The following is a 24,014-nucleotide window of genomic DNA, read 5'->3' on the forward strand; positions in this document are numbered from 1 at the left end:
GGTAGATGTGACTTGTCCCACAGACCAGATGCTGCCTTGTATCGTTTTATTCCCCAAAAGCTCTTTCAGATTCAGTCCATATGATTGAGGCTGGACAGGATGAAGCGTGAGTCTGGTCTACCACAGATGTGTTGATGGGACTGGAGCAAACACTATGGGAGCAAAACCACTGCAGGGTCTGTCTGTACGTTAGATATTAGCATCTCTCCAATTCCTGCCTTCCATCCTCAGTGACTGGTGATGGAAAACCCTGAGGCTATATTCAAAAACAACCTTAATGAGCAAACTCCTTTACCCTCTTGTTGTCATTCCAGGGCTCCCCCATGCAGGCAGGTGTGGTGTTGCAGGCCAGCCCTTTGTTTTCCCCTCACCCAGGGTAGTGGCAAGTCCAAACTGCCTGTTAAATGCTAAAGGGCACCCCCTAGTAGAGGGTATCATTTATTAACAGGAATGCCCAGGTAGAACTTCAACAAAACTTTCACCCCAACATCCCGGCAGGTGATGAGTTCATCTTAGCCCATGTCCCCCAGCTGAGTCCCATGTTCCCCTCTACCCAGGCTCTTCCCCCGGGGTTCCCTTGGCGCCACTCTCTGCCCTGGGGTTGTGCCTCTTGCCCCTCCTGGAGTAACATCCTCCTGTGGAGCCAGGGGGTCGGGGAAGACTGTCCGCTGTGATCCTTCTCCAGGGAAAGCAGGTGATCCAGGTGAGGTTGGGTTACCACCGTCTGAGAGCAGGTCCCTTTGGGTGCCTCAGACTGCAGACCTCTATCTATGAGGTGCCTGTCTCCTGAGCTCCTCTGAGAGGCTCGCTGTCCCAATGGGTTCCCCAGAGAGCCCTGCTCAGCTATCTGGCTCAGGTTTCTCCTGTGAGCTGCCCTCTGCTCCACAGGATCCTCCCATCTCCCATTGGAGCTGCCCTCTAACTGCGCATGGGTAACCTTTATTAATCAGCCACTCGGGGCAGCAACTTACCCCTGGCTCCGGGGCCTTCATAACGCAGTCAGGGGCAGACTGGGCCCTGGCTCCCCATAAAGAGCAGCTAACCCCATGACACCCTTTGATCCAATTCCCCTTGCATCTTACAATGTAACGGGCCTGATCCTTCCTCGAATGGGTCAGAGTCTTCAGGATCGGGCCCTGGATAGGAAAGGAACAAAGAAGGGATAAATGGAGGCTGGTGTCAGGCAGTTTGTGCACTGCTGTCATTTCAGACTTTGGGGTTTCTGGAAGTTGGCCACTGAGGCACCCCCAGAATACAGGCCCTTGGTTGCATGGGCCCATCCCCACTGGTGTGACTCTGTCCCTGCTGCTGTGACCTCCCATGCACAGAGCATGCAAGGTCATGCTGCACGGAGGACACCATTTTGCAGGGTGTGCCACCCCACCTCCATTGGCGTGACTTCACACACGGTGCATGCAAGGTCATGTCACATGGAGGATGCCATTTTTCAGAGTGATACTGATGCAAGCAGATCTCCTTCCCCGCGGTTTGCAGGGGGGTTCGGGGAACGCAACAGCACACTGTGGGGAAGGAGATCTGCTTGCACGGGGTTCAAAAAACACCGGAGCAAACCGCTGGGAAGGAGACCTGCTTGCACGGGGGTTCGGGGAACGCGACAGCACACTGTGGGGAAGGAGATCTGCTTGCACGGGGGTTCAAAAAACACCGGAGCAAACCGCTGGGAAGGAGACCTGCTTGCACGGGGGTTCGGGGAACACCGGAGCAAACCGCTGGGAAGGAGACCTGCTTCCCCGCAGTTTGCTCTCGCGTTCCCCGAACCCCCCTTGAAGCCGCCCAACAGCGCTGCAGTGTGGCCACATCTAACACCACTTGCAGCGCTGGTTGCTGTAAGTGTGACCACTCTGCAGCGCTGGCCCTATACAGCTGTACTAATACAGCTGTAACAACCAGCGCTGCAAAATTGTTGATGTAGACATACCCTCAGAGCCTGCAGGAAGGGTCAGAACAGGGATAGGAAGAGCTAGTGCGGTGGACACTAAGACCCAGTGGTGCCCCAAATTTTCAGGTGCCCTACCCAGCTGCCTATGCCTGAGCACGGCCCTGGGCATCCCCAACCACTTGCCACCCTAGGCAACTGCCTAGTTCGCCTAGTGGTTGCACCAGCCCTGGCCCTTGCTTCGCACTCCCAAGCGGCTGGCTGCAAAAGGAGGTTTGCAGAAGGGCCAGCTCCCACTTAAAGGTAGAAACAATGCTGCAAAAATGCTTCCCTAGCTCTTTCTCAGGCACAGAGGATTCATTAGCAGCATCTCACAGAACCACCACCAGCGTGAGAAGAAAAACCTTCATCTTTGGCCTGCCGTCATAGCCTGGGCAGATCAGGCAGCTACTTTTTGGGGGGCTGGTTATAAATGATCTTGGTGTTTACCTGTGAAGGCAGCGTGTGGAAAGACTGTTAGTGGGGAGGAGACAAGAGCTTGATGGCTGGGTGTGGGATGTGCAGGGGAGTTTGCTCACATGGTGTTTTTCTTAGGGTATGGCTGCGAAGTGTGAGTGTAGTCAGAGCGGCAGCGCTGGGAGAGAGCTCTCCTAGCACTGCATGTAAACCACATCCCTTACGGGTGTAGCGTGCAGCGCTGGGAGCCGCGCTCCCAGCGCTGCTGCCCTGATTACACTGAGGTTTTACAGCGCTGTATCTTGCAGCGCTCAGAGGGGTGTTTTTTCACACCCCTGAACGCGAAAGTTGCAGCGCTGTAAAGTGTGAGTGTAGCCATGGCCTTAGTTCCAGAGCAGTCAGTGGCAACTAGGCGCAGCGTCTTAACGAAATCCAGTGCTCTATGAAATGTAATTGTGTTTGGTTTCGCTTCCTCACTGCAGTCTGGAGGGAGGAGGAAATGCAGGATGTTACCTCAAGAGGACTCATAGACTCATAGACTCTAGGACTGGAAGGGACCTCGAGAGGTCATCGAGTCCAGTCCCCTGCCCTCATGGCAGGACCAAATACCGTCTAGACCATCCCTAACAGACATTTATCTAACCTACTCTTAAATATCTCCAGAGATGGAGATTCCACAACATCCCTAGGCAATTTATTCCAGTTTTAACTACCCTGACAGTTAGGAACTTTTTCCTAATGTCCAACCTAAATCTCCCTTGCTGCAGTTTAAGCCCATTGCTTCTTGTTCTATCATTGGAGGCTAAGGTGAACAAGTTTTCTGCCTCCTCCTGATGACACCCTTTTAGATACCTGAAAACTGCTATCAGGTCCCCTCTCAGTCTTCTCTTTTCCAAACTAAACAAACCCAATTCCTTCAGCCTTCCTTCATAGGTCATGTTCTCAAGACCTTTAATCATTCTTGTTGCTCTTCTCTGGACGCTCTCCAATTTCTCCACATCTTTCTTGAAATGCGGTGCCCAGAACTGGACACAGTACTCCAGTAAGTATGGAGTAAGGTAACACTTACACTGGAGTAAGGTAACACTTCAGAAGGGAAACCTCTAGAAATGGTGGGGGGAGGGCGGAAATAGAAAAGGGAAGCCCCTTTTCTCAGAAGGGCAGACTTGACTCTCTTCCATGTCTGCCACTGGTTAGATTAGTTGACAATAGACGTGCCCCTCCTTCCCTGTGTGGTACAGTGAAAATAAGAGAAGACGAGGTAATATGGTACAAACAAAGGTAAGAATATTAAGGGTGAAGGTACAGAAACTGGGAAAAATGGGGGCAAAACACAAACATAAACAAACAGTGAACCAGTGACTGGTTTAGGAGCTTGAAGCTCAGACCCACAAAACCTCCCTTGGTGTTTGGGAAAGCAACAAACGATGCCCCAACACAGAAACCTTTCCCTGTTATTTGTAGGTGCAGTGGACACGATGTATGGATGCGAGGCCCAGGACCTTCGACTCTCTAGCTGACTGGGAGCCTTCGAGGAGGACCACTGGGGAGTCCTGAGGACAGATGGGCTCCGTCGCAGGCGGGGAGACCCTCTGGGATGCTGAGCACCAGGGAACCAGCAGGACCCTTCACAGGGAAGGTGGATTTGCTGTGGGGGCAGGGGTGGGTGGTGATGGTAGGCCTCTCCTTCCTCCAGGGGTGAGGTTCTTCTCACTGGCTCTGGAGTGGTGTGAAGACCCAACCGTACAGGCGCTGCCACTGGAACGGACAGCCCCGCGCTGGCGCTGAACAAGATATTGTATCGTCTTCATGGCGGGAAAAGTTCTGAGGGAACGGAGTGTTAGGGGCTGGCTCTGGCGGGAAAAGCTGGTTCTGTCCAGTTTGAGCCAGGAGACTCCAGCATCTTAACTGTAAACAAGTCAGCTTACAAAGATGGAGTCCAACGGTCACAGTTCAAATACCCCATGTTGGATTTCATTAAAGCCAATGATTCACATAATATTACCTCATAAATAAATTATTAAAAGAGCGAATTGAACACATTAAACAGTAACAACATTCCTTACTTATTTATACCTAAGAAGGACTACAGCATTCCTGTGCCAAAAGCTTCTGCACGAGGAGATGGTTAATACACTGCATAAGCCACAGACACCACGATGGAAAATCCCTACTTTATTGTCTAATCCGGTGGTTCTTAACCTTTTCCATACCGGGTTCCAACAGCAAAGAGGGTGGGGACCCTGCTCCCTGCCTTCTGGGTGCAGAGAGGGAGGGGGGTCACCAGTGGAGCTGGCCAGGACAGAGAAGCTCCATCCTGTGAAAAAGTTCCAGGTGGCGATAAATCTTTCGGTCCCAAATCCAGATGAAAAGTTTAAAAGTCATGGGGGTTTAAATGCTACAATGTTGGGCTGCTCTGGTTTTTTCCCCACCACAGGGATATTACATTTAATTATATTATGGTCACTATTACCATAGTGGTCCAACTATAGTCACCTCTTGGACCAGATCCTGTGCTCCGGACTTTACGTCTTATGAAGTCATTTGCCAAAGTGCAAAATGAGTGTAAAATGCTACCATTGTTATTTGGTACTGTTTGACACCCATTTTGCACAGAAAGGAAGAATTACACCCTGTGCAGGGCAATGGCGAATAAAGCCCCTTCTGACGGCCTCTCAGGGATTCTTGTAACTACATTAAGATTTCTTATTTTTCACCCATTTTCTATCTGGGGCCATGCCACCCTGCACGTGCCTGCATTCAGAAGCTACATGGAGTTGGGGGTGCTTAGGGCTTGGATGGGAGACCCTGTTTGCTTGATGTCTGGTGAGAGTTTATAGCTAGGACCCTACCATTTAGCATGTTCATTGCAAATAAATCTATTAGCAGACAAGCAGGCATTTACTAGAGCAGTTAGAAAGGAAAGGTTGCAACTAGCCTCCCTTTCCTGTATATAAGAAGGGTCATAAGCAATGTGATTACTAGCCAAAGTCCTCTGGAGGGCAAGAGAGTATAGAGATAACTGATCTTCATGACTAGTCCTAGGGCTATCCCTTTGGATTATGCATTATTTGTAGATGCTACCTCCTCAATCCTTCCTCTGTAGCTAGGCAAATAAAGTCTTTGGTGTGAGCCAGTGGCTAGAATGCTGGTCTGGAACTTGGGAGACCGTTGTTTGATTGTCTTCATCACAGATTTCCTGGGTGACTCTTGGCAAGTTACTTACAGCTAGTTTTTTAAGGTGCCTCCACAAGGCACCGTTGGAATGTTCACATCAAGCTACCACCGCTGGCTGCAATTGTAACAACCATCATTCACATCTATTCAACCTTTTACTAAAGACAGAAAAAATGGGAGGGGAGGGAGGAGACAGTTAAAGCATTTGAGATATAAAGTGTTACATGTAAAGGCTTTCATTGTACTGGAGATAAGATGTAAATACTTAACAGTGAAGGGAATTAACCATTGGGACAACGGACCAAGGGCTGTAGTGGATTCTCCATCACTGGCCATTTTTAAATCAAGGTTCAATGTTTTTTCTAAAAAATAATCCTTAGGATTTTTTTCCAGGGAGTTCTCTAGGGTGTGTTATAGAGAAGGGCTCATACTGTCCCCCTTTTGGCCTTGGACTCTATGAAACTCAGCATTGCCAACTCTCATGATAATTATTGTTTTCCTTGAAGTTCCAGCTCCTGGAGTGAGGTGGATATGTGATGATCTCAGCCTACATCCTTAAAGAAAAAGCAAGTTTCTAGCCCTGGTGGCTGTGGAGAAAGCTTCAAAACGTGACCCCAGTGCACCCTAAAGCCTCCAAAAGTGGGAAACAAATAAAAAGATCCCCAAATCAGTTATATTTACATCATCTCATGATTTTAAAGCCAGTCTCATAATTGGTGAGCCTCAATTATGATTTTTGAGCATTTGGGGTTGCAATGCTGGGAACAACCAATATCTCTTATTCCCTTTTCCTTTAGGAGCTTTTTATACAGAGAGAGGCCTCTGCTTGGAAGTCGTTTGTGTTGGGGGTGTTGTATCTGTTCTTCTCGGGGAAAAGAGTAAAGGGAAGTGTAGATGGTCTGGAGCTACAGATGCTATCAGAGTCTGATTTAGGTTTGGGGGTGGGGTTGCATTGCTTTTAGCTTGTCTTAATGGTCACAGGCTCACAGGAGTGTTGTGAAAGGTGGAGTAGATTTGGCCAGCTCAGCCAGCAGGCAGAAAACATGGAATAAAAAACAGAAGAGAGAAGAAGGGTCAGGAAAATAAACCTGGAGGGGGAAGGTGACAGCAGGAGCTTGAGTCTCACGCCCCTAGCGTTGTTCAGGAATTAGCTGAAGCTGGTGGAGATGGTGATGGCTCTCTGGCTCAGTCTGATCAGGAGGCTTGGTGGGTCCTGGAGGATCACGAGATGGCGGGGGTGGCCTCCTTGAAGGTGATATTCACTCTTTCCAGTCCACCCATCCCACTCCTCTCATGTAGGGACTCCCCCGTCCCCCGAACTTGTAACTCAAAACTATCCAATTTGTACCAGTTTTCTCTGCCTTTCTAAACAATTTTACATACCAGGTGAGCTGGACTTGTGTTACTTTGAACAATTTAGAGACCAGGCCTCTGCTCAACCACTATCATCATCTGAGTGGGGAAACTGAGACATGGAGAGGTTAAATGACTTGCCCAAGGTCACACAAGGAGTCTGGGGCAGAGCCAGAAACTAAAACCAGATTTTCTGAGTTCCACGCCAGTGATTTAACCACAAAATTATCCTTACCCCTCCTATCTGAGCCTCTGCCTGGAGGACCCTCTGCCTTATGCCATTGTTTCTGAGTAGTCAGGAAAGCAAGGGCGAGTTAGAATTTCCATGCAGCTATCTTCATTAATCTGGAGTTAAGGTTGAAAGTGCATCTCAGTATCTTAAGGATTAAAAACTATTGCTACAATTTTGTAGTTATAAAAAAAAACCCAAATATTAGAAACTCAGGAAATTAATTTATGTTAAATTTAACAGAAACCAAGGCAAGCCATTCAGCCACTTTGAAGCTAGGCCGTCTCGTTTCTGTAAAGTTTGTCCCTCTGTAGTACTGATATAAAAGCCCATGTCCTTTTTGTCCAATATCATCATGAAGTACTGGAATGGGTTGCCTAGAGAGGCGGTGGAATCTCCTTCCTTAGAAGTTTTTAAGATCAGGCTTGACAAAGCCCTGGCTGGGATGATTTAGTTGGGGTTTGGTCCTGCTTTGAGCAGGGGGTTGGACTAGATGACCTCCTGAGCTGCCTTCCAACCTGGATATTCTATGATCCTATGATGCACCGAAGAGGCTCTGCACAGAGTGTGCCGTTCTGTCCCCACCAGCATGACCTCAGACCACACCAGTATCACTCTGTAAAATGTCATCATCCATGTGACAGGACCTTGCATGCACCGTGTGTGTGAAGTCATGCCAATGGGGGAGGAGTGGCGCACCCTGCAAAATGGTGTCCTCCATGCAGCATGATCTTGTATGAATTGTGCATGTGAGGTCACAGCAGCGGCAAAAGGATCACATGGGCAGGGGTGGGCCCATGCAACCAAGGGGATGTCCTATATTCTGGGGGTGCCTCAGTGGCCAACTTTCAGAAACCCCAAAGTCTGAAATGACAGCAGTGCACAAACTGCCTGACACCAGCCTCCATTTATCCTTTCCTTGTTCCTTTCCTACCCAGGGCCTGATCCTGAAGACCCTGATTCATTCAAGGAAGGATCAGGCCCGCTACATTGTAAGATGCAAGGAGAATTGGATCAAAGGGTGTCATGGGGTTAGCTGCTCTTTATGGGGAACCAGGGCGCAGTCTGCTCCTGACTGTCTGATAAAGGCCCCACCAGGGGATGATTGGCTGCCCCGGGGGGCTGATTAATAAAGTATCAAAGGGGTAGCCGTGTTAGTCTGGATCTGTAAAAAGCAACAAAGAGTCCTGTGGCACCTTAAAGACTAACAGACGTTTTGGAGCATGAGCTTTCGTAAGTGAATACCCACTTCGTCAGGATTAATAAAGGTTACCCATGCGCAGTTAGAGGGCAGCTCCAATAGGAGATGGGAGGATCCTGTGGAGCAGAGGGCAGCTCACAGGAGAAACCTGAGCCAGATAGCTGAGCAGAGCTCTCTGGGGAACCCATTGGGACAGCGAGCCTCTCAGAGGAGCTCAGGAGACGGGCACCTCGTAGATAGAGGACTTCAGTCTAAGGCACCCAAAGGGACCTGCTCCCAGCCGGTGGTCACGCAGACACTTGCTGGAAGCCCAACCTCACCTGGATCACCTGCTTTCCCTGGAGAAGGATCACAGCGGACAGTCTTCCCCGACCTCCTGGCTCCAGAGGAGGATGTTACTTCAGGAGGGGCAAGAGGCACAACCCCAGGGCAGCAAGTTGCAGCAAGGGAACCCCGGGGGAAGAGCCTGGGTAGAGGGGAACATGGGACTCAGTTGCGGGACATGGGCTAAGATGAACTCGTCACCTGCCGGGATGTTGGGGTGAAAGTTTTGTTGAAGTTCTACCTGGGCTCTCCTGTTAATAAATGACACCCTCCACTAGGGGGTGCCCTTTAGCATTTAACAGGCTGTTTGGACTTGCCACTACCCTGGGTGAGGGGAAAACAAAGGGCTGGCCTGCAACACCACACCTGCCCGCATGGGGGCGCTCTGGAATGACGACAAGGGGGTAAAGTAGTTTGCTCATTAAGGTTGTTTTTGAATATAGCCTCAGGATTTTCCATCACCAGTCACTGAGGATGGAAGGCAGGAATTGGAGACATGTTAATATCTAACGTACAGACTGACCCCGCAGTGGTTTTGCTCCCATAGTGTTTGCTCCAGTCCCATCAACACATCTGTGTAGACTAGACTCACGCTTCATCCTGTCCAGCCTCAATCATACGGACTGAATCTGAAAGGGCTTTTAGGGAGTAAAGCAATACAAGGCAGCATCTGGTCTGTGGGACAAGTCACATCTACCACAGCTGGGAAGAGCAGGGGAATAATCAACTCAAGTGTTCGTTCCTCCGGGCCCGTAGTGGAGGGCGGATGGGGGCAGGCATGGGAGGTAAAGGTCTGTGTTAGGGTGACAAGTGAGATGGCACTGATGAGACGCACACAGCAGCTGTCCCAAGGAGCAGTTGTGCTTCACCCATGAGTGGAGCTTTCAGTTAAGGGCACCTCACAGACCCTGTTTTTCCAGCAAGCAAAGAGACACACAATACATCTGGGCTCAGGCAAGAACAGGAAGGTGTTTATTCAGGTGTGATGCTCACAATGTCAGCACAGCATTCACTTTACATACGAAAAGTCAGCCAAGGAACAGAATAAAGAAAACAGACAACCGGGGGTGAATATATCTGAGGTTTGGTTTTGGATCATGCCTTCCCAGCAGTCAGTCTGGTGCTGATCCCTGGCATGACGTGGATGGGAAATGTCTTTGTGGTAGCAAGAGGCAGGAGTGTTTACGTATTCCGCTTTGGAGGTGGTTTGGGATAAACATTTCCTGGTGAGCCCTGACTTTTTTTTTAAATCAGCCCCATCAACTGGGACTCCGGGTATAAAAGCAGACGCCCTGCCACCATTATCCACCATTTCCTGATGGGTTAAGAGTGCAAGTGGGGCTGCACAGTTCAGTTGAGTTTCCCAGGCCTCCTGTGCACAAAACCATGGAAGCAGCAATCCAGATCTGCTAGGAGGCACAGAGGGGCACCCAGTGACAGCAGCGGGATTTCCTTGTGAACAGCAATAGAGCAGGTATTATCTAATGGGATCTTAGAGAGAGTTTGGAAGAAAGGGCACCATCGGTAACCCCAGTATAGCTTTGCACAGAAGGGGGGTTGGTGTCTTGTTGGAGAAGCCTGAGCAGGTTCTTCAGAGCATCAAGTTCTTTGTCCTGGGCCGATCACAGTCCAGCCCTGATATAGACGAAGCTGGCCAAGATCGCCATGGCCAGGACGGAGTAGCTGACTTTCACACTGGTGGCCCCACTGATGTTGCACAAGAAAGAACTGCAGCAGGAAACAGAGGTGGCTGCTATCCCTATGTTTATCCCACCGCTGGGGCAAACTGAAGCACACCCCTTGGAGATGCTCTGCCCGGAATGTCCGCCTGAACCAGAAAAAGAAATAAGAGAAAGAGATTCAAGATTAAAAGTTTCCCAGAGTTCGGACAGGAGCTCCTTAGCTATGCAAAGGAGATAATTGCACTGATGTAGCTAAGCAATCCTGAGGTGAGGAGGCCATTTCTCAGCAGTCAATGGCCTCAGAGCCTTAGCTCTGCCAGTCAGTGCCCAGCGATTTAAGTCACTACTGCTATTATATACCCTGAAAACAGCACTAGTCTCTTCCCAGCAGTTACAGACCCATATGTAACCATCTGGGAACATCCCCTTCAGATTCCTGGCCAGGATTTGGGAACAGCCAAAGAACCCTGAGAATTCATTCCAGATTGTCACACTCTGCCCACTGCATGCTGGGACAGGGCCTTGGGAGTTCAGTGAGAGCTGCGGGGATGCAGCACAGAGGTGACTAGTCCTGTCTCCTGCTCTCGAGCCTCAGAGCTTTAAAGAGCTGGTAGTAGTTACTGCACAGCACAGCTCATTAAGCAACAGGCAGCAATATACTAAAAAAGGCTTCAACCCGGCCTCCTTCTGTGCATGCACAACCAGCCAGGCCCTGGGATTGGAGCGTGCAAATTCTCTCACTTGCACATGCCAATAATGGGACCTTGCACCAGCACGTGAGATGTTTGGTGCTTAAACCATCGCATGGCTGGGGAGCAGCTGCAGGACTGGGCTATACAGAGCCTCATTTCGGGACTTCAGCCAACACTGGAGGGATAGATATGGAGCCCCTCCATTGGCGTACAGGAAGCCTGACATTGCCTGCACTGCCCTCATATCAGTCATTCACTCATATACAAACCTCACTAACAAGTACAGGGGCTCCCGCCCACTTAGTGCGTCCCAGAAAAGTTCTCCTGCCATTTGGTTTCAAGGAGCAATTTCCCAAATCCACATCAGCAATGTCCCATCATTCCAGAAGGAGGAAGGAAAACCCAGAGATCTGGAGCTGGGGCAGGATGTCATCTGGGAAAGCGCTATGGAAAGACAATAAGCAGATCGTGCCCAAACTCACCAATTCCTGCACCAAAATACGTGGTCACACAGTAGTTTTCATCACTTTGACATGTAGTTGATGCCAGACAATCCCAGTTGGAGGACGCATCCTTACAGGTGAAGCAGACCAGCGAGTGAGCTGCAAAACGAAAACACTCCCATGTTAGAGGCTTGCAGAAATATGTTATTTGTTCCTGGTTTACAATGTGCCTTTGTTGACAAGAAAGCCAACATCATAATGGGCTGTATAAGTAGGATCATTGCCAGTAGATCGAGGGAAGTGATTATTCCCCACTATTCAGCATTGGTGAGGCCACACCTGAAGTATTGCGTCCAGTTTTGGTCCCTCCACTACAGAAGGGATGTGGACAAATTGGAAAGAATCCAGTGGAGAGCAACAAACATGATTAGGGGGCTGGGGCACATGACTTGAGAGCAGAGGTTGATGGAACTGGGGTTATTTAGTCTGCAGAAGAGAAGAGTGAGGGTGGATTTGATAGCAGCCTTCAACTACCTGAAGGGGGGTTCCAAAGAGGATGGATCTAGGCTGTTCTCAGTGGTGGCAGATGACAGAACAAGGAGTAATGGTCTCAAGTTGCAGTGGGGGAGGTCTAGGTTGGCTATTAGGAAACACTATTTCACTAGGAGGGTGGTGAAGCACTGGAATGGGTTACCTAGGGAGGTGGTGGAATCTCCATCCTTAGAGGTTTTTAAGGCCCGGCTTGACAAAGCCCTGGCTGGGATGATTTAGTTGGCGATTGATCATCTTTGAGCAGGGGGTTGGACTAGATGACCTCCTGAGGTCTCTCCCAACCCTAATCTTCTATGATTCTATTATTCTAATCCCCATCCCTGTCCCCTGCTGCTAATGAGTATTAAAGTGCACTATATCCTGATGTTCTTAGCCACTATTTCAGGCTAAATTCTCACTGAAGCCAGTGATAGGTTTCCCTGCACATCGACTGAATAAGGACTTCAGGATTGGATCCAAGACACAGAGGAGGAATTTTTCAAAGGCAGAAATGGCAGCTGGGCATTCAACTGCTATTTATGCCTCTGAAAAAAGTTCCCCCAACACCCTCTGTGACACCAATTTGTAAATAAGTTCTCAGCATGTTCCTTTCCAAAGCCATAATGTTACAGACAGGATAATAGGGTTATAAGAAAAAATAAGCATGGACTTCTCAAGAAACCATCATGCCAAACCCACCTCATTTCCTTCTTTGACAACTAGCCTAGTGGATAGGGGGAAAGCAGTAGGTGTGATATAGCTTGATTTTGACACAGTTCTATATGACATTCTCATAAGCAAAGTAAAGACAAGTGTTCTAAATTAAATTACTATAAGGTGAATGCACAACTGATTGAAACACTGTTCAGTGTCAAACTGGGAAGGTGAATCCTGTGGGGTCCTGCAGAGGCCGGTACTGAGTATGCTCATTACATTTAATAATAAGAGATATACCATTCTCCTAGAACTGGAAGGGACCTTGAAAGGTCATTGAGTCCAGCCCCCTGTCTTCACTAGCAGGACCAAGTACTGATTTTGCCCCAGACCCCTAAGTGGCCCCCTTAAGGATCAAACTCACAACCCTGGGTTTAGCACACCAATGCTCAAACCACTGAGCTATCCCTCCACCCCAAATGATAATGCAGATGATGCCAAGCTGGGAGGGGTTGCAAGCACTTTGGAGGGCAGGATTAGAATTCAAAATGACCTTGACAAATTTGAAAATTGGTCTGAAATCCACAAAGTGAAATTCAAGGAAGTTAACTGCAAAATACTACAGTTTGGAAGGAAAAATCTAATGCACAGCTCCAAAACACGGAACAACTGGCTAGGTGGTAGCACTGCTGGAAAGGATCTGAGGGTTATAGTGGATCACACATTGAATATGAGTCAACAATGTGATGCAGTTTTAAAAAAGGCTAATATCATTCTCGAGTGTAGTAACAGAAGTCTTGAACGTAGGACAGAGGAAATTGTCCTGTTCTGTTTGGCACTGGTGAGCAGGGGTGGCAGGTTTGTATAATTTTTGGTGGTGCCCAGAACAGGTCGAAGTCCCGCCCCCCCCCCCCCGCCTCTGTCTTGTAAGCCGATATATATTTTTAAAAATAATTTAAAAATGTGAAGGCTCTCAGGTGGGGCTGGTATGAGGGGTTTGGGGTGTGGGAGGGGCTCAGGCAGCAGGTTAGGGTGAGGGGTGAGGGCTGTGGGGTGGGGCTGGGGATGAGGGGTTTGGGGTGTGGGAGGGGCTCAGGCAGCAGGTTAGGGTGAGGGGTGAGGGCTGTGGGGTGGGGTGGGGATGAGGGGTTTGGGGTGTGGGAGGGGCTCAGGAAGAGGGTTGGGGTGAGGGGTGAAGGTTCTGGCTGGGTGTGCAGGCATCTGGGTGGGGCGGGGCCAGGGATGAGGAGTTTGGGGTGCCGGCAGGCTGCCCCAGGGCTGGGGCCAGAGAGGAGGACTCCCCCCACCCTTTCCCTGCCCGAAGCAAAGAGCTCTGGGGGAAGGGCCTCCCTTCCCCCCACCCGACAGCACACTCCCCTGCTGCTGCCCCTCACTGTAGCCTCACTGGGGGTGGAGGGTGGGGCTGCCCCTTTCCTAGTGTGGGGTAGGAGCGGTGACTGCAGGCGGGAGGGTCCCCTTGTGCTGGTGGACGGTCTCGCTGGAAAAGGGAAAGGTCTGAGGAGGAAGGGCAGGGGCAGGGCCAGCTTGCCCTGGCACTAGTGGGGATTGGGGGTGCTAGGACACTGCAGTGGCAGTTGATGCAGAGCAGCAGGGGAGAGGCAGGGAGGCTCTGGGGCCCAGGGAAGGCAGGCGGGGGCAGCAAGTGGGGGCTGGGGGACACTTGTGTGTGGCACGAGGGGCCAGGGGAGAGACCCGGCCCCAAACACTGGTGGAGCCGGGCCCCCAGGCCCTGAATATTGCTGGAGCACGGGCACCACAGGCCCATATAACTCGCTGCCCATGCTGGTGAGGCCTCAGCTGGAGTTCTGTGTCCAATTCTGGGCACCCAAAGAGGTGGACAAATTGGAGAGAGTCCAACAAAAATGATAAAAGGTTTAGAAAACCTGAACTGTGAGGCTTCCAAGGGAAGTTGTGGAATCCCAGTCATTGGAGGTATTTAAGAACAAGTTGGACAAACACCTGTCAGGGATGGTCTAGGTTTACTAGGTCCTGCCTCAGTGTAGGGAGCAGGACTTGATGACCACTTCAGGTCTCATCCAGCCCAACATTTCTATGATTCTATGACACTGGCTAAGAGAGTGAGCATGCCTGAGTGACATAAGTTACACTGACCTAACTGCTAGTGTGGACAGAGCTATGTCGCTCACCCGCCAACACAGCTACAACCACTCACTAGGGGTGGTTTAATTCTGTCAAGGGCAGAGCTCTATCCAGTCGGCATACAGCAGCCACACGAGAGATCTTACAGAGGTGCAGCTGCATCGGTACAGCTCTGCCGCTGTAAGCGCACTAGGGTAAACGTGAACGTAGTCAATGTGTGCCAGGCTAATGTTCTATCATTCTAGTTTTTTCATCAAAATGTCACACTGCAGCAAGTCAAACGCCAATACTAATGAGTACATTACAGAGGAAAAACAGAAACAACCGGCTCATGAAAAATGTCTGAAAATAGAAAATGTAATGAAGAGGGAGGAATTATTTAAGGAGTCAGTGACAGAGACTACAGATCAAAGAACCTAAGCAATGCAAGAGCAAAAACCAATTGCCACCAAGCAGATAATGGGACAATTTGCCAGGGGAAGAAGCTTTTGGTGCTCAGCTACTAGAGATGCTGAAGAACTCCAGAGATACAACACAGCCCTTAGGAAATGCCTTAGATAAGACCTGTGGAATCTGACCTTGCAAAGAGCAGAACTCGGCCAAGGCTCTCACACCCCGACCCAATGCCCAATGCACTCAGTGGAAAGACTCCCGCTGACATCACTGGGCTTTGCATCAAACGGTTACTGCCCACGCCAGCTCTGTCTGTGTTCTCCGCGCAGCCACTGCTCTCCTTCAACAGCCTAGTACTTGACACTTAAACTCCATGTTCTGTCTTCAAGGCAGGTTAGTGAATAGGCAGCTAAAGCAAAAGGAGTTCCTCAGGAGAGGCTCCTTGCATGGCAAAAGGAATATTCCTGCTGCTCTAGGGACAAAGCTACCTGCAATAACCCCATTTGCCTGGCAAAGGGCGTCTACTGTCCAGACACAGGGGCCAGCAGATTTCTGCGGTGTGGGATCAGAGTGAGTATGTAGATGGGGCAGCTAAGAGCATCTTAAGTGCAGCAAGAAACCAACTTCTTGTTTCTCACTGTGGACCCCACAGAATAAGAAACCCAGGTGGCTGGAGCTGGTCAGTTTCCTTGGGCTCAGGCTGCAGTTTATCCTGGCACCTGGTGCAGGTCTTAGGGTGATTTATTTATGTACGTTAATGTGAGTAAACAGTAAGAGAGGGGTTAATATATTTGTATAGATGATCAAAAATACAACAGCATCCGGGAGACTATAAGTGGGGAAATCTTCGAACAGGTGAACATTCATTGGTTAATAAGCGAGCCTGTTCTTCCTAGGTTTAGTGGCAAATAAATAAACAAATAAAGCCTGTTCCACAAACACCTGTTCCAAACCAAGTATCAAACTGCCTCAGACCTCCTTATATTTTTTTAAAACCAGATGAGCTCAGGAAGAGCTGGAGGAGTAAAATTATCCTCCATTAAGAATCAATCCGTGGCTCTTCCAACCGGAACCTACTGCTCTGACCCCCCCTCCCCCTCCAATATTACTGGGATTTCACTGCAGCATTGTAAGAATGCAGGGCCTGAGTCTGATCTCATTTGTGCCAATGTTCCACTGCGCAGGCTTATCTGAATTCACTGCAGTTGCTCCTGATTTACTCCACTGTATCTGGGATCATGATCAGATCCTTGTTTAGCTGATTACAGTAGAAGAACTTGCAAAAGTTATAGTTGCAAGAAAGCAATGCTGAGAAGCACCGATCGCTCTGAGTGAAAGAGCCTGTCTCAGAGGATAACCGTATAAAAGATTTCTTTAAGAGATGACTAGACAGGTCTCTAGGGCTAGTCAGTCCCCCTTAACTCCCTCTAGGCCTCTCAAGACAGCTGCTGTTGGAAGGAGCTCAGATCCACAGAGCTGTGCTGCCTCTTGCATCCAGAGCACTGCATCCCTCTAAGCATCATGAAATGGAGATAACTTGCTGTGCTGTGCCTGCACTGAGCCATTTTTATTACATCCACACAAGCTAGTGCTGGAAAGACAGCCAACACACCAGCCATAGCTTCGCACTCCCAAGCGGCTGGCTGCAAAAGGAGGTTTGCGGAAGTGCCAGCTCCCACTGAAAGGTAGAATCTTTGCCAGCGGTGCTGCAAAAATCCCCCTCTGCCCCTGCCATTTCTAGCTGCTTCCCTGGCTCTCTCTCAGGCACAGAGGAATCATTAGCAGCATCTCACCTTGCTCCACACACAGAACCGCCACCAGCAGGGTGAGAAGAAAAGCCTTCATCTTCGGCCTGCTGTCACAGCCTGGGCAGATCAGGCAGCTGCTTCTTGGGAGGCTGGTTATAAATGAGGATCTTGGTGGTTGTCTGTGAAGGCAGCTCACTGCAAAGACTGTGAGTTAAAGGGGCGGAGACAGGAGATTGATGGCTGGGCAGGGTGTGGAATGGGCAGGGGAGTTTGCTCATGTAGGTTTCTGTTTTAGTTCAAGAGCAGCCAGAGGCAACAAGGTCAGAGTCTTAACAGAATCCAGTGCTCCAGGAAATGTAATTTTGTTTGGTTTCATTTCCCTGCTGCAGTCTGGAGGGAGGAGGATCCAGGGATTTCCCTACACCCAGTGTACACCCCCCTGAATTTCCCCAACACCTGTCCCTCCCCCCAGTTTTGTGAACTAGTTACATGTCAATTTAGTGATTGTTTGGACATTTGAATTGAAATTGAAACATTAATACACACTTTAAAAGCATATAAAGTGTCTGATAAAATATGTGTATCTGAAAAAGTGTAATAGATTTGAAAAGTCTGAACATAGACTAGCTTCCTTATACAGCTGTTGTTTTTTATGACAATGTCAGCGCATTCATTTCGGTGATGTTGGCCAACCTAATAATTTCAAATGATGATTTGTAAGCAAAGTCTCACTGAGCTCTCCCTGACAGCTAGTGATGGGCTGGGGCTGCGGGGAAAGGCTTCAGGACCAGATTGTATTTACATTCACACCTAATCTACCAGCAAGCAGAGCTGTGTTGCCCAAGTGATAGATTTTGGCTGGGGTTGGGTTACAGATCACTTGAATGCGAGTTGGGGGTGGGAATGAAATGTTGTTATTGTATGAGTAAAGGGCAGTAGAACTGTACTTAACCTGTGCTGATTGAGGGCATCAAGAGAGAGGGTGGGGACAGGTGTTTTGCTTGATGGTCTGCCTGAGTCACAAGTACTGAGACAAGTACTGGCAGTGCCTCACTCCACTCAGCTGTCGGTGTTTTGTAGGATAGGGATCCGTAAAAACTATGTAGAGGTTGAGTAGAATCTAGAAGTCACTGTTGTAGATTTTTAAGAATCAAGTCTGTTTACTTTTTCAGTTGTCTTAACAAACACTTCTTGTCCTCTTCACTTAAGGACTGAATATAAATGCCTTCAGTAGTCGACTTCTGGACTGAAGACTTTGCTTCTTCCAGTACTTTTTCAATGGATAGCTCTCTGAATGATCCAAATGTAGCTTCTACTGCTGAACAAAGATCTACTACTGTTGTCGCAGATGCCTGGATAACATTGTGTAATGACCCAAGTGGTTTCGACAGTAGACTTACAAGAGAGAGAATGGCAATAATCTTCTCTGAACGTAGTAACAAAAGTAATCCACCAGCCTCACTACTTAGATCCATCCCATCTTGGTAGATACTTTCCAAAGCTAGTAACAATGACTGGAGTAATTTTAAGACAACAGCCAAGCATCGCTCATAAGAAAGCCAGGTTTTTTTCCCAGGTTGGACTAATTTGAACTTCAGTCCCAGTGTATCTTCTATATTTTCCAAGATAGTCAGTCTTTTTGGACTCTTGCTGAAAAAAGAACATAATGAAGACATTAAATTTATAGCTTTTTTAATGTCTTTTGAAGAGTCTGCAGCTCGTACTAGTGCTAGTTGGAGTAGATGGCCTCTGCAGTGCGTATAGGAGAGATTAGGGTTACACTTTTCTCTGAGCAAAGCTTGTACTCCACCATGTCTTCAAGAGAAGTTTGCAGCTCCAGCAAATGCACAAGCAGCCAGCTGTTTGGGGTCCAATTGACAAGCATTTAACTCTTCTCAGATGTGGGTTGTCACAGATGCAGCCAATGAGTCTTCTGTAACTTAAACATCTAGAAATGCATCTACTGGCCTATCACTGACATCAAGATAATGTACACAATGACTTAATGCTTGATTTCCATTTGCATTGGTGCATTCATCAGCCATGTCTGCAAATTTTTTGAATGTGGTGAGAGAGCTCTTCACTTTGTCAGCTGTTGAGTCTTTCACTGTTGCACCACATGCTTCTAGCCAGTCAGTGGAGTTACTTGCAGAAAGATAGTGAGCATTTGCTGGTCTTGTTCAGAACCAGTGTTCAGCTTCAGGATAAACAAGTGGCAATGCACTTAACATTGGCCTCCAGTTTGTAGTGTATGGTATCTCTTGCTTAAATAGAAAGTAGGAAGCCACAGCCATGTTTGTTCCCATGAACTGTGTTGTGTCTCCAGCATTCTTAACAGCCTCATTAACACTCACCAGTGTTGTCCTTGGCCAGTGGAGACTCAAAGTTGAGAGGTGCTTTCACATGAGCTGATGTTTATAGCGAGGTACCTACCAAATTCACCGTCCATTTTGGTCAATTTCAGGGTCATAGGATTTTAAAAGTAATAAATTTCATGATTTCAGCTATTTAAATAGGAAGTTTCACAGTGTTGTAATTGCAGGAGTCATGACTCCAAAAGGAGTTGTTGGGGGTGGTCACAAGGTTATTGTAGGGGGGGTTGCGGTGCTGCTACCCTTACTTCTGCGTTGCTGCTGGCGGTAGCGCTGCCTTCAGAGCTGGGCAGCTGGAGAGAGGCAGCTGCTGGCCGGGAGCCCAGCTCTGAAGGCAGAGCCAGCAGCAGCACCAGTGCAGAAGTAAGGATGGAATGGGATGGTATTTCCACTCTTACTTCTGCGCTGCTGCTGGCGGGGCGCTGCCATCAGAGCTGGGTGCTCAGCCAACAGCCGCCACTCTCCAGACACCCAGCTCTGAAGGCAGCACAGAGCAAGGTTGGCAATACCGCAAACTCCCTGAAATAATCTTGTGACCCCCTGCAACTCCCTTTTGAGTCAGGACCCCTTTTTTGAGAAATGCTGGTCTCCCCTGTGAAATCACTATAGCATAGGGTAAAAGCACACACAAGATCAGATTTCATGCAGGTGAGACCAGATTTCCCGGTCCGTGGTGCGTTTTTCATGCCTGTGAATTTGGTAGGGCCTTATTTATAGATAAGCTCTCAGCTGATCATCTGTGCTGAAGCCCATAGCTGTGCTCCAGCCACTGGTTTGTGGGGACGGGCTGCTAGAAATGCCAAGGCTAGCTTCAGGTTTCATTTAGCATGTTTCTAGCCCCTTTCGTTGCAAAGAAAGCCTTGAAAATGGCTCTCCATAACTTTGGTAAATCAAAATGGAACAAAAGCATGTGTCCTTTCTAGACAGCATCCATGGCAAGTATCAAGCCACAATTGTTTTAGCTGCCATCCTGTCCTATAAAGGTAGTGTTGGGTCTAAACTTTTGGTGAACTTTGGGGAGCCAAAACACACCCAGACTGGCTGTCTCTGCATAATCCTTCCTGAACCCTTTTGAACAAAACACTGACCTGCAAACTACTCATGACACCCCCTTTCTCAAGTAGCCATTAGCCTTTATCTCTATGCATTTACTTGTTAACTTGCTTTTCCTGTAAAATCTTAATTGATTATGCATGACCATTATCTTTTGTTAATCACTTTGTTTACTTCTGTGTATAAATACTGATGCTCACCCCTAATAAAGGCGCCACACTTAATCTAAAGCTTTTAGAGCTAAGGATAGTGTGAGCCCGTTGATCAACGCATTGGTGTCTGGTCTCTGACAGAATTGTGTGCCCCATACCAACTCCGCACGAACTCGGGTGCTGGAGAGGTGAGTGAGGACCTGCTTTATTTACCTAACAGTAGTATTAGACTTTTTTTTTTACATGCAGAAAAGTGTTTTTTTCCCCCAAATAATTCAACAACTACTGAAGAGATTTTGTCCAAACTTTGCAAAAAAAAATGACCTTTCAGCAGGCAGCCACCATGGAAAATTTCAACCCCCAAATTGAAAATTTTGGCAAATTATGGGCATCTGCAAACGGTGTATTGGAACAGAAACTCTTGTGAAATTACCAGCAATGACTGTTAAACTATGTAGCCACCAATGAAATGCAGACATTACTGAGGTGGAAGGCAGGAACCAACCAGTGCAAAGTACCCTCCAAAGAGGGGAAATTCTGGCTAAAGATATCTTTCCTCTCTTACGAAAAGTGTGCTAAAATCTCTAATGGTCATGCAGAGCAGATCTGACCTGCTTTTTAAGGTCTCATCCAAACTACTGCCACTCAGTAAAGTGCCTGGGACCCCATTTATCTGTCTGGGAAAGGTGAAGGTCTGAGTTGTCCCTGCTGGAATTTGGACCTATAATTCCAGAGACTAAATGATCTGTATGGCCAGCCCCATGCATCCAAAACCATACGTCAAGCCCCTCAAAATTATAAGTGTGGCTTTAAACTCATGAGCTTGTCTCTGCAACCAGGATGAATTAAAAATATTTTAAAAAATAAATACATGAATTCTGAAGTTTTCACATGATCTCATGACTCCAGGAGCTGGGGCTTTAGAAGAAAAAAAAACAACCCGTATGGGCGCACATGGACTATTAATAGAGAAGCAGTCATTTATTAGAACAGTTAAAACAGCAAGGTTGCAACTAGCTTCCCTTTCCTGTATATAAGAAGGGTCATAAGCAATGCGACTATGAGTGAAAGTCCTCTGGAGGGTAAGAGAGCATAGAGATAACTGATCTTCATGTCTGGTCTCTGCAGCTATCCCTTTGGATTATGCATTATTTGTCGATGCTGCCTTCTCAGTCCTTCCTCTTCGGCTAGGCAAATACAGGCTTTGGTGGGAGCCAGTGGCTAGAATGCTGGTTTGAAACTTGGGAGACCATTGTTTGATTGTCTTCTCCATCACAGATTTCCTGGGTGACTCTTGGCAAGTTACTTACAGCCAGTTTTTTAAGGTGCCACCACAAGGCACCGTTGAAATGTCCACATCAAGCTACCACTGCTAACTGCAATTGTAACCACCGTCATTCACATCTATTCGACCTTTTATTAAACATAGAAAAGGTAGGGGGAAAACAGTTAAAGCATTTGAGAGATAAAGTGTTACCTGTAAAGGCTTTCATTGTACTGGAGATAAGGTGTAAATATTTAACAGTGAAGGGAACTAACCACTGGGACCACGTTTTTAAATCAAGGCTGGATGTTTTTCTAAAAGATAATCCTTAGGAATCTTTTCCAGGGAGTTCTCTGGCCTGTGTTGTAGAAGGGGTCACACTGTCCTTTTTGGGCCTTGGATTCTATGAAACTCAGCATTGCCAACTTCCATGAGTCTCATGATAATTATTGTTCTCCTTAAATCCCCTGGAGTCAGGTGGTTATGTCATGATTTCAGCCTATATTCTTAAAGAAAAAGTAAGTTTCTAGCCCTAGTGGGGGTAATTGGCAGCCCCGGGTGATTAATTAATAAAGGTTACCCATGCGCAGTTAGAGGGCAGCTCCAATGGGAGATGAAAGGCTCGTGTAGAGTGGAGGGCAGCTCACAGGAGAAACCTGAGCCAGAGGGCTGAGCAGGGCTCTCTGGGGAACCCATCAGGTCAGTGAGCCTCTCAGAAGAGCTCATGGAGACAGGCATCTCCTAGATAGAGGACTGCAGTCTGCAGGCACCCAAAGGGACCTGGTCTCAGCCAGTGGTCACTCAGACACAGGCTGGAAGCCCAACCTCACCTGGATCATCTGCTTTCCCTGGGGAAGAGTCACAGCGGATGGACTTCCCCGACCCCCTGGCTCCAGAGGAGGATGTTACTCCAGCAGGGGCAAGAGGCACAACCCCAGGGGGGATACTGGCACCAAGGGAACCCCGGGGGAAGAGCCTGGGTAGAGGAGAATATGGGACTCAGGTGGGGCACATGACTGAGATGACTTAGTAACTTGCCAGGATGTTGGGGTGGAAGTTTTGTTGAAGTTCTGCCTGGGTTTTTCTGTTAATAAATGACACCCTCCACTAGGGGGTGCCCTTTAGCATTTAACAGGCAGTTTGGACTTGCCACTACCCTGGGTGAGGGGCCCATGCTGGAGTGGGGATGGGGGCAGGCACGGGAGGTTGTAACCATGCTGGTTCTGGTGCGACCCAACTGAGAGTGACAATTCAGGACAAATTGTGGTTATGAAAACCAATACTCCAGTAAAAGAAAAGAGGTTCTCTCGATCCCAAAGGACCAAGCCCCAGATCCAGGTCAATATACACATCAGATCTTACCCACAAATCATGCTGTTGCCAATCCTTTAGAATCTAAAGGTTTATTCATAAAAGGAAAAAGATATAGATTAGAGCTAGAATTGGTTAAATGAAATGAACTATATACAGTAATGGCAAAGTTCTTGGTTCAGGCTTGTAACAGTGATAGAATAAACTGCAGGTTCAAATCAAGTTTCTGGAGTGCATTCACAGCTGGGATGGGTCATAGGTCCTTTGTGTAGAGCTTCCACTTGTAGTAAAGTTGCTCCAGAGGTATGAAGCAGGATTGAAGACCAGCTGGAGATGAGGCATCAGCCTTTTAGTCTTTTCCAGGTGTAAGAACACCTCTTTGTTCTTACTGTGGAAAATTACAGGAAAATGGAGTTTGGAGTCACATGGGCAAGTCCCTGCATACTTTGTTGAGTCACAAGACGTATCTGCCTTCTCTCAATGGGTCAATTGTATAGCTGATGGTCCTTAATGGGCAATCAAGCAGGCTAGGCAGAGCTGACACCAACTTGTCTGGGGTGTCACGCAGAAACATAGCATAAATTTGAAATACAGACAGTATAGAGCCAATATTCATATCAACTACAAAAATGATACACACATATAGACAGCATAATCATAACCAACAAACCATAACCTTCCCATAGACACCTCCCACTACAACCTTTGTACAATATTTGCTGCGAATATATAACAGTGGTTGCAACAGTGACCCATATGGTTGCAGATTTTGTCAATAACGTGACAGAGGTAAAGGTCTGTGTTAGGATGAAAAATGACAAGAGAGATGGTGCCCATGAGAACCACAGAGCAGCTGTCCCAAGGAGCAGTTGCGCTGCACCCAATAGTTGAACTTTCTGCTAAGGGCACCTCACACTCCCAGTTTTTCCAGCGAACAAAGAGACACACAATACAGCTGGGC

General features: G+C 48.1%; 1 protein-coding gene across 1 annotated transcript; it reads right to left on the reverse strand.

Moving 5' to 3' along the window:
- Positions 1 to 9,587: 9,587 nt before the first annotated feature.
- Positions 9,588 to 17,145, reverse strand: LOC115647151 (lymphocyte antigen 6E-like). Its single transcript, XM_030553911.1, has 3 exons — positions 16,947 to 17,145; positions 11,494 to 11,613; positions 9,588 to 10,465 (listed from the first exon to the last, which is right to left on the reverse strand). The coding sequence occupies exons 1-3, from the start codon at positions 16,996 to 16,998 to the stop codon at positions 10,260 to 10,262; spliced, it is 378 nt and encodes a 125-aa protein (XP_030409771.1). The 5' UTR covers positions 16,999 to 17,145; the 3' UTR covers positions 9,588 to 10,259.
- Between the last annotated feature and the right edge of the window lie 6,869 nt (positions 17,146 to 24,014).

Source organism: Gopherus evgoodei, chromosome 2, assembly GCF_007399415.2.
Source record: "Gopherus evgoodei ecotype Sinaloan lineage chromosome 2, rGopEvg1_v1.p, whole genome shotgun sequence".
Lineage (NCBI taxonomy): Eukaryota > Metazoa > Chordata > Testudines > Testudinidae > Gopherus > Gopherus evgoodei.

Bases quoted from the DNA above. Each gene is read 5' to 3' on its own strand.
- LOC115647151 (XM_030553911.1), bottom strand. From the start codon at position 16,998: ATGAAGGCTTTTCTTCTCACCCTGCTGGTGGCGGTTCTGTGTGTGGAG. The intron at 11,614-16,946 runs GTGAGATGCTGC...TTCGTTTTGCAG, and splicing joins GGTTCTGTGTGTGGAGCAAG to CTCACTCGCTGGTCTGCTTC. The intron at 10,466-11,493 runs GTGAGTTTGGGC...TTTCTGGTTCAG, and splicing joins GTATTTTGGTGCAGGAATTG to GCGGACATTCCGGGCAGAGC.